The 13,909-nt window shown below is 33.9% G+C and overlaps 1 protein-coding gene across 10 annotated transcripts in view; it reads left to right on the top strand.

Annotated features, from left to right (window-relative positions):
• The window catches only part of CFAP47 (cilia and flagella associated protein 47), a 302,084-nt gene that overhangs the window by 78,865 nt on the left and 209,310 nt on the right, over window positions 1-13,909 (top strand). For 9 of the 10 annotated variants that reach the window (XR_014579256.1, XM_083823100.1, XM_083823104.1 and 6 more), the window contains 2 exons: window positions 6,482-6,579; window positions 6,875-6,991. Coding sequence is in view for 9 of the 10 variants with exons in the window: in XM_083823100.1 (XP_083679226.1) it covers window positions 6,482-6,579; window positions 6,875-6,991 (215 nt within the window). In the remaining variant the exon portion in view is untranslated. The remainder of the gene's footprint in view (window positions 1-6,481; window positions 6,580-6,874; window positions 6,992-13,909) is intronic. The other variant, XM_083823103.1, reaches the window with a different exon arrangement.

A 13,909-nucleotide genomic window follows, 5' to 3' on the forward strand; every position in this document is an offset into this window, starting at 1 on the left:
TGGGGAGGGCTAAACAATGGTCTTCTGGAAAGATGATCATGATTTTGGTTTGCCAACCATTTCATAGTGTTTTTTTTTTCGGGGGGGGGGGAGGAAGGGAAAGAGGAGTGGGAAGACTGGGGGAAGACATGACACTGCGGCAAAAGAATACCTATTTAGAGTAAGATTGGATCTAATTTCTGCCTTTTTTTTTTTTTTTCAGCCAGCAGCTCAGAGTTTTCATTTCTTCTGTTATCAGTGGGATATGATAGCTATTTTGAAACAGTGAAATGTTTAACTTCATAAACATTGGGAACAATTGCTTCTTCAGGGAATATTGGGAACTGTCAATTCAATTAGCCATTTTCTGGGGTGTTTCTTTGAAAAAAAATTAGCATCTTTCTTCAAAGATAATACTTTGTTATAAAAAATATTGCTCTTTAAAATGTTTCTCTCAAAACAAATCTTTTTGTACAGTTAGTGAGGGACAGAACAATACGTTACCTTACAATATGTAAGGGTGACTTCAAGACACTGGAGAAACTAGAGAAAAGGGAACAGTGGAAAGTAAATTGGTTTTGGTGCTTTGCAATACAAAGCAGGTATGAACCAGTTTTAGTAAGTCAGTGAGATAAAGTAGCTATGCATACTGATGGATCAATTAATAAAAGCTAAACTTAAAAAAAAAAAACCAAAAAAAACCAAAAAACGAAAAAAAAAAACCACAACTCCCTTAGCCAGTCTTCATAGCAGAGGTACTTCATCCTTTTGATTGTCCTTGTGGCCCTCCTCTGGACTCATTCCAATATGTACATATCGTTTTTATATTGGGGCTCCCAGAGCTAAGATTCTGTATATAGTGTTTTTGTTGTTGTTGTTTGTTTGTGGTTGTTTTTTGTTTTTTTCTTTTGATGAAGTGTTTATGCTGGTCACTGAAAGCTTATAACTGATGCTGAAATATCATGAGATCCACAGCTGAAACAAAACTATCCTTGTTGTAGATCACTTACAGGGGCTTATTAAAGTGTATTTTAACTTTCTATAACCATAGTAAAGATCTGAGTTACATTAGCTAAGAGTGACTGTGCATCCACCCTGAATTAATCCTGCTTGATTCATTTCTTTTATGAAGTGGTTTCACCCATGTTCGTGAGTGAAATAGAGAAAATGACAAAGTGTAGTGAATGAGGATACCGGGGTTTATTGACAAAAAGGTCAGAGCTTTTATCCTGTTTGATTATTTCACATGCTCAGTTGCTCCTCATAATTTGCAAGGTGTCAACTTTTCCCCTGGTTGCTACTGGTCCGAGAAGTTCTGGAAAAAGTCATGTCGATTCATGTAGTGTTGCTGCTCATAGTTACCAAATTTGCACATCACTCTCCAAAGTCCCTGGACATCCTCTGGCATTTGTCCCTATGGATCCCTCCGATCTCCAGGATCTTCTCCATTTCTGGGATCTTTCCTCCAATTAGGAACTTCATGTAATTTCCAGTCCCCTGTCTTCTCTTCTTTTGGGGAATGTTTCTTTTTGGCCTCTTCTTTCCATAATTCTAAGTCCCCAGTTTTCCCAACCTAAATAGTCTATGTGCAGAAGCACATGTGATCAGCCTTCTAATTTGTGCTTCTGTCTCACGTCCCTTCATTAATGGGAGGATTCAGGACATGCAACTTCTGTCTAGTCTAGGTGTTATCTCATAGGGGCAGTCAGCCCTTATGAGATGCAGCTAGCAAATAGCAGGAATCAGCCTCAGTTCACAAGTTGTATTTTGGACAACTTCCTCCTCCCTCTTCCTCTCCAAACACACAGTTATGTGTTATACTTGTTGGTGTTTGTGATTTAAGATATTTTTGGCCTACAACACACATTAGACAGTGTTTTCATCATGACATTGGCTGAGAATATTTGTCTTAAATTTGCATTATTTTGTGCCTTTTTTTTTTTTTCTCTCCAAGAAGTACCAATACAAATGAAATTCAGTTCTTGTACGTGGTTAAAACAAACAAAAAAAGGTATCCTGAGTAAGACTTCTGATTTCCATTATTTATTTCTACTAAAATTGAGCAATTATGTTTAGCAAATTATGTTAGAGGGTTAGCTAGCAGATTTTCTGCTAGATCTGATATAATTAAGAAAAATAATTTACATGATGTTTTCTGACTAATTTATTCATAAGTATTTGGGATAAGTTGATTGATAGTAGAAGGATTAACTGTAAAACAACAAAAACACTTAGAGAAGTATTTAATTAGACAAAACTGGGATTTTTTTTTCATGCTCTGATTTTCTTAGGGTATAAAGCTATAGTTTAGTAAGTGTTTTTTAAACAACTGTGCTGTTATTTTTCCTTTTCATAAATAATAAAATTGGTTTATATTAGAAAGACTAACTTTTCAGGTATAAAGAAGTAAGCTTTTAAAAATGCATTTTGCTATTTTTAAATTACTTGTTTTTGCTGTTACTACACTTCCTATTTTTGAAAGAAATGCAAGCAATTTACCACGAAGCTGGCATGAAATTAATTCAGTCATTCAATACTGCAGTTATTTGAAAAATTGAAGTCTTGAATTTATTAAAATTAATAATGTCCCAATTTTGGTGTTAAGGTCCATATTAGCTGTGTTCTCTTCTTCTTGCAGGTTACAGAGAGCTGTTACACATTCGGTCAGGTTTCATCTTTGGTGTCTTTCCCTCCGTTATTTATCAAGGACTCTTAAACCTTGAATAGTAGCTTGAGAACATGGAGTTTCAATTAAACAGTAGGAAAAGCATAAGTCTGACACAGATAAATCTTTTTTTCCTTTATAAATTTTAATCGAGTATTTTCATTCTGATTTGAAACTTACAGTAGAATGAAGTTTTCATTCCAATCCTCTTTTAAACAGTCTATTTTTTATTTTTTAGATTGAAGTACATTTCATGTATATTTTGAATATAAACATAAATTTATTCAGTTTTCTTTCTGTTCTTATTAATGAAAAAACCACAATAAAATAACCTTATTTGTAACTTTCTTCAGAAGTGGAGAATTTTTAGGTAGTCATTTGAAATACTTTTTTTTTTTCTTTTTTCTTTTTTTTTTTGGAATGTCCTAGAAGAAACTTGCTGTATTTTGGAGATGAGTAGAGAGTGATCATCTTTACTTTTAAGCCTGTTCTTTTATTTCAACTATTAGAAATGAATTTTTAACCATGAAAGTGGAACAAAGTAACAGCTTAGGTCTTACCAGAAAAAAAGAGACTGCTTAAAAACAATGCAATTATAATTAATATATGAGATAACATATGTTATATGATGATTAATTCATAGTAAGATTTCCATCTATCTTCTGATATGGTAAATAGTTTTTTTGGGGAAGGAGAGGGGGGGAAGAGGTTGGCCAAAGTTACATCTGTTTAGATCCAAGAGTTTACCATTGTGAGAGACAACTTGTTGAAAGTAGTTGGCATAGTAATTGGTTTTAATTAGGTGGAAGGGGCCTGAATACTGTAATGAGATGGAGCTGTGCAGCCATTGGATTTCAAACTTATTAACCTGCTGATCTTTGCTCTCATTTGAAATTATGTTTGAAGTCACTTTAGAGAGTGAACAGGAAACATTAAACAAGCATAAACACTGAAGAAGGCAAAAACTATATTAATCAATGTCCCAGAATAAACTCATGATGAATTCACGTGCCCTAGTTGGTAAGCTTGTGCAGCATGTGCTCCTATACTTTCTCACTACAGCTATGTTCATGTGTTTGAATATGTGCAAATAGTTGATGTGGAATGATAGACATTAACGTTTTTCAGATGCTGAGGCACCTGTATTCCGTACATGAACAAACTAATCAAGAAAGATAAATTTTGCTTAGAATATACTGCAGGAGATTGTCCTAGGTTGAATTAGTGTTTTCTAAGTGTAATTTGTTACTAATAATCTAATTACTTTTCCACTGAATGTTTTGATACATTCATTTTTCCACTGCAATAGTGTTTATTTTAGCAGTTAAAACACAGCATCTAGCACCCTACTTGAAATTATTTTGCTGCAATAATGTCACAGCTCTAGTGCTTACTAAGTTAGACCAAACATCATCTTAAATTCTCACATTAGAGAATGTGAGCATGAAACTAAAAAAAGAACCTTTTCAATTGACTGCTACTACAAGCAGCAAGTCATAAGTTTGTTTTTAAGTGTATAGTATTTTTCTTGATGGCACAGTATCTTTTTTTTTTTTTCCCTAAATGTCAGTGATACTTTATGAAGTCTGAGGGTCTGTCTTAATAGGATCATAATGAACCAGCACCCCCTGCTGCAAAACACATGAGCATCAACATTTTTAATCTAAGTATTCATGAACCATCCCTGAAAATTCTGTAAGAACTTCAGTCTTCCATGAAATAGAAAGTCACAGTTAGAAAAAAATCTATTGTGTGTTAGCTAGGTTATTTTATGAAAGCAAATACTTAAACATTAGTCTTCTCTGGAACTCACTTTGGTTTGAGATTATAATTTGATGTATTTACTTTGCATTAATATATGATTCTCTCTGAACACACTAATGATTTGCTCCATTGTTATTTTATTTCTTTTATTTCACTTGTGGGTAGTTTCTCTTAAATTTAGTATGAAACATAATATTTGAAACACCTATAAAACAATTTTATAAACTTACAACTCATCCATTTGGTGTAAATGAGGAGTTTCACAGCCAGATTTATACCTGTAGGTGACAATAGCTACGTTTTTGCAAATTTGATTTAACCATACTTCTGGAGGTTAAGCAAGCTGGTAGTGATATGTTATAATCTGGCATTAACAACATCATCTTTAGCTTCATCACTGTCACTAATGGCAATTTTGCAACTGCACTTGATATCAAAAAAGTGAGTGAGTACATGCAAGGGATTGTACTGGATTCTTTCTGTAAAAGTTGAGTTCTTTAAAACATACACTATTTACCTGCTTTCATAGGTATTGTCTTGTGGAATGAAGCTCATAGTAAGGACAGATTTGAAATAAAGGTCTGAAATATGTAACTTGATAAAACATTTTATGCTCCTATTTTTTAAAATTAGTTCTATGTCAGGTACTGGAGTCTCCAGATTCTTTTGCTAAGGAAGATGGTGGACTATTCTTAACATCATTACATTACCATCATAGCTGTTTAGTATTCGATTATTATTTTTTTTAATTTATTTTTTATGGTAGCACTTTTGAAAGAAAAAACATTTCTGTGTATTAAAACAATATATTTACTTATTTGTAATGTATGAAATTTTGGATCATTCCATAGCATATTGGTGGGTATTTTTCAGTCTTGGAAGATTTGAAGCTGGTAAAGAATACACTGTCTGAATATATAGTGAAATAAAAGCTATATAAGTTGTCCTTTATGAGAAAGCATGATCTCAGACTACCTGAAAACCTTGCCAATAACTGAATTCTAAAGTGTTCAATAAATTTGTGAGCCAGGACTTTAGACAGTAAGGAAAACAAAGGAAATTAAGCAATAGCTATTTTTGTGATAGAAGTGGGAAGAAACTGCAGGTAACCCAACAGAGAAGGCATGACTCAGTCCTTGAATATTTGTGACCTGATTCTTCTCCTTAAAAAAAAGGATTGGTTTCTCTGCTTGTGCTTTAAAAACTGTATACTATCTGGAGAGCAAAGTACCAGTAATTGGATATAGACACTGATTCAGGTTTCAAATGTTTGGGATTTTTGAAGATTTTTTTTTGGAAAAATTTTTGAAAAGAGAGTTTTCAGATGACTATTATTCAAATAGTTTCTTATGGTAAAACAGAATTGTGTTGTTTAAATGCTGGGATAAATGTTTAAAATATGGAATGCTTGAAATACAAAATACTCATGAAATTTACTTTCTTAATAATCAGTTTTATTTTAAATAAAAGTATGAGATACATAATGAATAATCTTAATTTTGTGAAGCATAGACCTTTAAAACTGAAACATATAAGTAGTGATCTGTGCTGGAGGAACTGAGTTTTTAGCTTTCATTTATATTGCATTTATTAAATAAGTGCCAAATAATTTAATATGACTTTGAAGAAAATTAATAACCTTTCTTATATGCTTAAATGTTTCAACTGTAGAGGATTCATGCAAGTTTTTGGGAATTTCAGTAGCTGCCTGAACCTTATGCCTATCCAAATAATATTTTACGTTCTTTGGTACCTAAGCAGCTAAATTTACAGCTATTGAGGTTAGGTTTAGCTTATCTACCATCCTTCCAGTTGTGATGAATACTCTGACATTTGTATCATAATGTATGAGTAACAGTTACAATACTCTAGGTGAGATTTTTCATGTTTCCAGGAATGGCTCTGGAGGAGAATTATGCCTGGGAAATTCTACGTGTGAATGTGGCATGTTTCCTTTTTCTGTTCTTTCCTCAACTCAGTCATTTCAGAAAGTCATCATATCTACCCAGAGTAAAATTAGGCATGTCAGGAGAGAGGGTCTAATTCATTCATCTTGTTCTGTTTTTAAATCAGGTGAAGTACCACCAATGAGATGGATAGTGAATTTTGACCGAGATCTTCTAGATGGTCTGGTGTTAGCAGCACAGCTGGCAGCTTATTGTCCATACTTGGTAAGGACTTCTCTTAATATCATGCAAGTTTTATACACAGGGCAATATTAATTAAGTGGATTTACTCAGGCCTTATTTTCCTTTGGAACTCTTGACTCATATGGCTTTTAAAAACAAAATACCATTTAGTGAGTGCAGACTGATTATTTCAGTATTACTTTTTCTCTTCTCTGGTATATTCTTAACAGAAAATTTTAGTTCAAAATTTAGATCTTATGGATTTCTCAAAGAATGAAAATACGTAGTAGTTTTGCTGAATGGAATATGAAAAGTTTGATTTCTATATCTTCCCTAGATTGCTACTCACTTTGTAAGGATGTATACTAATGCAAAAACTCCTGCACAGTTTCTGCACAACTGTTTGATACTTGTGAATGCTATGCATGCTGTCAATCTGACTATAGACATAAAGGTAAATAATTTTATGCCATCTTTACTCATATACTTTGTTTTATTTTTGATTTTTTTTAACTTTTATAATAGCAATATTGTATATCAAATTGAGATGAGATTTTAGTGAATCAGTTTTATTCCATGATGCGCTACTGTATGATGGAAATCAAAATACTGCTTCATATAAATACACTTAATAACAAGTAATTTCCATAATTCCTTGATTTGTAGAACTGTATATATGCAACTTGCTGATTATAACAAGACTTATTCAGTTCAGATTCTAGCATCGTAAATCACAAAATGAAAGACGGAGTAGAATTTATTATTAACATTCTAAGACAAATTAAATATATATATAGCAACAAACGTCCTGCGCTTAAACATAAAAAAGAGTGGTAAAATATATGTCTGGTGGCATTTAGGTGCCTCTATCTAAATCATGCACGCTTATGAGTGTTCTGTCCCAGGTTTGATCCACACAGAAGTCAGTACCCTTGGACTGCTAGTGTGAAAGCCATCAGCCTCTGGAGTCCTTCACTGGGATTGCTCCCATGACGTTGATGCTGTTTATTACTTCTGCATCACTCTATAATTCACTTGGGATCATTTTTATACATTTGGTACCACACCTCATAGCTCTCTTTTTCCATCAGTTTAAGCTCTGTTACCTCAAATTTTCTGTATAGCTGATTCACTTCTCTTGTGCTCACTTATTGATTAAAGTCCCATCCTTATCAAAATTAGTAACAACCGTTTCAGTTAAATTTAATTATCATCTTAATTTGTAGAGTGCTTCAGCTTCCATCATGAGCAAAGTGAATGTCAGGGACTGTGATGGGCTGAGATGGGTGTGGGGCATATTGAGCTGGCTAGAAGACAAGAAGATGACGTAGTAGAATAGACTTAGTATTTGTCTGTGTATGAAGAAGCTTTCCAAAGGAATAAATAGTGTTAGGAATCAGAGGTGGAGGTGTGGTGTGAACAAAGTGATATGAAAGGAAGCTCAATTACAACTTTTTTTTTTTTTTCCTTCTATTCATAGAACTGTAGAATCATTAGGGTTAGTAAAGATCTCTAAGACCATCTGGTCCCATCATCACCCTGCTACCAATGTCACCCACTAAACCATGTCCCTAAGCACCAAGTCCAACCGTTCCTTAAATACTCCCAAAACTAAGTGTTTCTGCCTGGGATCAAACCAGGGACCTTTCGCATGTGAGGCGAATGTGATAGCCACTACACTACAGAAACCTGCCTAAAATTTGATTAGCAGGGCAAAATTAACAATGCTATTTCCAGTTGTACTAGCTGTTTTTCTGCTACCACCTCTTGATATGTATAAGCTGTTATAAATGTCCTTGCTATTACAGGCTAAGCCAAGAAAATCCATTTCACGTACTTAAAACTGACAAGAACCGTAAGAAGATAATATAGGTATAATCTTGAAAATAAAAGCGTATTTTGGTTCATCTTGTAATATGAAAAACGGCCAGTACAGCACATGAAGGCAGAGGCTGAATAGCTGATAAGTAAAAAGAGTTAACCATATTCAAGGTGGAAGCAGAACTCTAGGACATGCATTTTTAGTGCACTTAGCATGTTTTAAGACTACAATGTAATATTATTATTCGTTCACCATATATTTAAGGTATTGGTGTTTTTGTAGATGGGAAAGTTTATCTCTGTACATATTAAGAATTTAAACAAAGCTATATAATCAGTTAACACTAGAAAAAGGAACAGATCTCAGATCTTCAATGTCTGCATTCAATTGTAGATTAAGGTGTGGTCTACGATCAAAATATTCTGGAAAGTAAAACAGTAGAGAATGTAAGGAATACTTTTTACATAGGCTTACTGGAATTCATACATACTTTTCCAAGAATACTGTAGAAATTTCTTAAACTTGTTCTTCAGCAATAAAAGCAGCAAAATACATGCATGCATCTACTTGCTGAAGTGTCCTAGTTTGGGATTTTTTTTTCTGTTAGTCTTGTTTCTAAAATTTAGCAAGTTAAAATGTTCCAACAGTATTAGCAAAGTTCTTGACTATCAGGCAATCACTGCTTCTGAACTTTCAGGACAACTTTGCATTAATTAATGCAAAGATGGTGGTGACAGTGCAAGCTGTGACATACATCAGGTCTAGAACAGATGGCATTTTCAATCACTTTAAAATCTAAGATTCTGTAATAATAAATTTAACTGTCTGGAAGATGTCAGCTGCAAGTTTAAATGACACCTCTAATGGAGTTCAAGGCTTTTAAATCCTCTTAAGGATTAAGATATAGGTTTAAGATATAGTACGTTTGTCAAGAAATTCTTTGTTTCCACTTTCTGATCATGACTGACAGTTCAATTCTGGAGTATTAATGGTGTCTTTCTATGTATTTTTTCTTTCTGTTTGCTATTTTAAGTTCTAAAGCACTTTGATTTGAAGAACATCCAATTGAAAGCAAGATAGGATGGTGGATAACAGTGATTTGCTGGAAATGTACATAACAATGATAGATTAGGAAAGAGGATGCAGTGATTGGGGGTGGCCAGCAGAGGATCCCAATTTGCCAGTGACGTAAAACTGAGGCCAACAAAAATTTGGGACCAAGTGAAATGGAGTATATTTTAAAACAAGTATAGAATTAAGTATAGAACATGTTGTGAGTAAAGTCAGAGTGTTAAGAAACTGAAAATGAATGTGCCTATTCAGCTGAAACACAGAGAGGAATTCAGCATAGCTATGGAGTAAAACACAGTGCAACTGGGCAATAGCATGGCCAAATGAGCAAGAAAAGGGCACAGATGATAACCATAAGATTTGACTGTGAAATGTAGGAGAGAAGGAAAATGGTGTCAGCAGCCAATGGAGGAAAGGAATTTAAAATTTCTGGTAAATCTATGGATTTTTCCTTCAGTTAGTCTACTGGTACCTAGAAAGAAAACTTCCTGGCTCACACTTAATGCTACACTCATACTTCCATTGTCTTCATTTTGCTGTACTTTACTAAGAAGTCATTAGTTTGACAATTGTGACAACTTCTTGACAAAACTAACTTTAAGGAAAAGCACTTCTTTCATAATTCTTAGTTACTTGATTAAAATTTGTATGATACTGCAAATACACAGATAGAACCCTCTATCTATCTGCCAATCTGTAACATAAACACAAATATCTTGGTTTGCCTGAGATAGGAATCTAACGTTGATGTGCTGTCTTACATACAGAAAATAGAGAGAAAAGAACTTAAAAATCACTTTCATTTGTTAGAGTAACAATTGCCTTCTCATATGTATCTTTATTAGACTGTATCTTACATAGCAGCTCTACTAGGCTATTCTTGAAAAACACTTGAAGAGAGTTTTAAAAGACTGAATCTTCCTAAGCATCCACATAAAAGTATATAAAACAACCATATGCTTTGATCTGTAAGCCTAAAAAATCAGAGCAGTAGATAAAGAGCATTTGGCTAGAACTCAGCTTTATTGACAATATTCACTGGCATGATGAGATCTTTGCAAACATATGCAATTGCAATAGATGAGTGATCTGTGTGATTATCTCCAATTTTATGTTCACCTGGAATATAACCTTTGGCATCCCATAAGCGTGTTGTGGAAATGGAAGGAAAGGCATCTTATGTTTCCAAATAGGTGTTGCTTTTTATTTCTACTAGAATAATTGAAAATTACTCAAACCTGATAATGGTCTCATCTGAGATATATTTAATGATAGCCTGTATACATCTATATGGGATAAATATATTTTTAGCAAGGAATAGATACAGTTTTTTAAAATGAGGCTATTCAAATGTTTCTATATTATGAACATATCAAAATATAGACTCTTAAGCTTTATTTAGATACCAAAATGACTATCTGATCTTTTTCCCAGACTTGCTAGCTGTTTATTTCTCACCCTGTCTTCCAGTTTATTGAAACCTTGGCTGCTGCACTTGTATAAACTTGCATAAGCCTCTATAAACTTAGGAATGTCATTTTGTTCCATGCAGTGTTGTATTCTGTATGTTCTCCCTATAAGTTCAGTGTTTAATCTTTATGGATCTGGAAATATCTATCAAAGATTAAATGTATTACTTTCTGTTGTGGAAATTCAATATAGGATTTTTATTACCTACTGTTTAATACTTTTGTCATAATTTTTGATAGTCATTTGCCACTGTTAGTTTAAATTGACTACCTAGGTAACAACTCATGGCCACCGATTTCAAGCCTTCCTGTTTTTCAGTAATTCGTGTCTTGCTAGAAGCTGTTCTTTGGTGTAGGATATCTATTTTCATCATTACTTTATAGGCTTTGTAGTGGGCAAAATTTGGGTGTTTTTTGCATCTGTTGAATGGTTTGCTTCATTACATTATTCAACTAATAATTATATGTTCAGAAGAGTAGAGAAATTTATTGTGAAAAGAAGTGATTCAGCAATCCACTGCTTCCTGATTTTTATTTATTTTTAATAAAGTTTTTGTCTCCTTTTTTCTGTCTGTCGGAACTTTGATGTATAGTTACTGTGATTATTTTTAATTTAAACCAACCTGATTTTTTTCCTGTTACTTTCCTGTTTCCCCTCTCTCTTTTTTTTTTTTCTCATTTCCCCTTTTATTGTGTATCAATCAATTACACTTTGCTATGCTGATAAAAACAGAACTACCAGCACTTACTAAGTAGAATGACGGATAGGCAGTTAATGTCATTTAATTTTTGTATTAATTTATAAATCTATTTTCATAAAATCAAGAGGCATTGTTTGTAAGCAGTTATATACTGCTGTCTGAACAGTAGTAATAGCAATACTAAAGACTGAACTTTAGTAATATACAGGCGAATATGCAGTAATACAAAGGAAATATAGAGAGTTAGCTTTGGAGTTGAAAGCACAGAACTGATGGTGTTGAAACAGTTAAATAACTTTGTTGTCTGAATAGAACCAATCTTCTAACCCTTGACTTTCTTGTCCAGTTTTGATCTTTTCCTAAATTGGAATATATAGAATTTGATGTATGATAATTTATCCAATTTATCAGGTCAAGCAATTTCTTTAGCTAGGCAACATTTGAGTAGAAATAAAAAGCAAACAAGCAAATACCTAACTCTTTCAGAAATGTGAGAGTTTTCATACTTTGGAAAACTTTGTTGTGGATAGAATTTAAGGCATAAATCTGTTAAACTTCGTTAATTACTAATGTAAAATTTGTTAACTTTTAGATTTTTCCAGAGCATAGAACAGTCGTGTGGTCTATCTGAATTTTCTGCTGAACATTGTTGTGAGCTACACTGATTTATTTTTTTTTTTATTTAAATTATTTCCTAGAATAGTAGATTAATTTCAAAAATAGTTTTATGAGTATGGCTCAGAATAAAACAATGTTTCCAAGAGATTAAGTTCTGATCTAAGTCAAAATACTTAGAAGTAGGTGGGAAAAGGAACTTAGGCTCCAATGGTTAATACACTTTGCTATCTTTGCTATCTTAAATGAAAATGCAGATAAGATGCATATCAGAGGTGTAAATCAACAACTGTATTGGAATAGCTTCCAATAAGTGAAAGGAAGACATCAGAATATTTTTCAGACTTAGGGTTTAAAAGGTTTGGTAGGAAAGAAACTTTTTTATCTCACATAGTAAATGCATCATAAAATTCCAACCCTAAAACACAGTAGTGATGGAAATAAACAGAAATGTAAGATGAGGCATATGATTACAGCAGTACATGAAGAGCATATCAAATGAATCTTAAGAATTATGAGGATTAGCATTATCTAGGAATCTTGAACAGTGATGGGGAAGTTTCATATCAGTACCCCGTTACATATTCACTCTCTTATGAGGTGAGAGAGGAGCTGTGCCAGAACTACGGGGAGTAGAATATGATGCATGGCTGGGCACAGGGCAAGGAAAGATGGAGGAAGCAATCAGGAACTCCTCTTACATTGTGCCCCGTGGAGTCAATGATTTTGCCACTAGGTGAGTTCCAGTTCTGCCTTTTATATGGACTCTCCTACAGTCTCTAACATGACAAAGCAGAAGAATACTTGGAATTTACCTAATGAGATGCTATGCAAGTTGAATTTAATATGTATACAGGTTAAAATATGGTAAGGTTTTGTCATTTCTAATGTATCTTGTCAATTTGCTCCTTCCTATTGTATTCTGTACCAAACAAAACAAAAGTTCGTGTGCTGTAGTAAAAAGCACATAGAGCACATTCTTGCACGTTTAATTTGCAGGACTACAGGCATTTATTTTAATTACTGCTGAACTGTACTCAGTAATAAGTGTATGAAGTTTTCTTCACTGAAGTCATCTTTCCTTAAATAATATTTATCCTGTAGGAAAGGGCCACATCCGTCCTCTGCTTTTAGTCCATTGGCCAAGACTCATAATCTTTTCCACTACTCAGATTCTCCTTTTTTTTTTTTTTTTTCCCTCCTACCCTTCCATATAATGCTTTAGGGTATGGAGACAGAGAGGTTCCTCTTCCTAAAGCAGACATTAGGAGTCCATCTGTTCAAGGATAGAGCTCCTTCTGGTTTCCTTGCAGCCTTGCTAAAAACATGATTTGCTTAATCGTGTTTTTGCTTAAATGACAGTCTATTAAATAAAAATAGAGTCATCAAATGACATAGGTTGAATGTTATTTAATCATTCTCAAGACTCTGAGGACACCCTGACTACTACTCAGCAGCCCCATGGGGCTCCCCCACCTGCCCAGGCCCAGGCCCCCACATCAGCCCCAGGGCTGCCTGCCTCTGCCCCACTGCCATGGGCTCACCCACAGTACGATGTCCCAGCTGGGCCTTGGTTCAGCTGTGACAGTGTTCTCTTAAGCTGTCTTTACAATTTTTACACAGATTCAAAGGGAGACTGTATATATGCTTGGAAGAGAAGTCACAGAATCATAGAATATTCTGAGTTGGATATT

The sequence above is a fragment of the Anser anser genome (assembly GCF_964211835.1).
Source record: "Anser anser genome assembly, chromosome: 1".
Lineage (NCBI taxonomy): Eukaryota > Metazoa > Chordata > Aves > Anseriformes > Anatidae > Anser > Anser anser.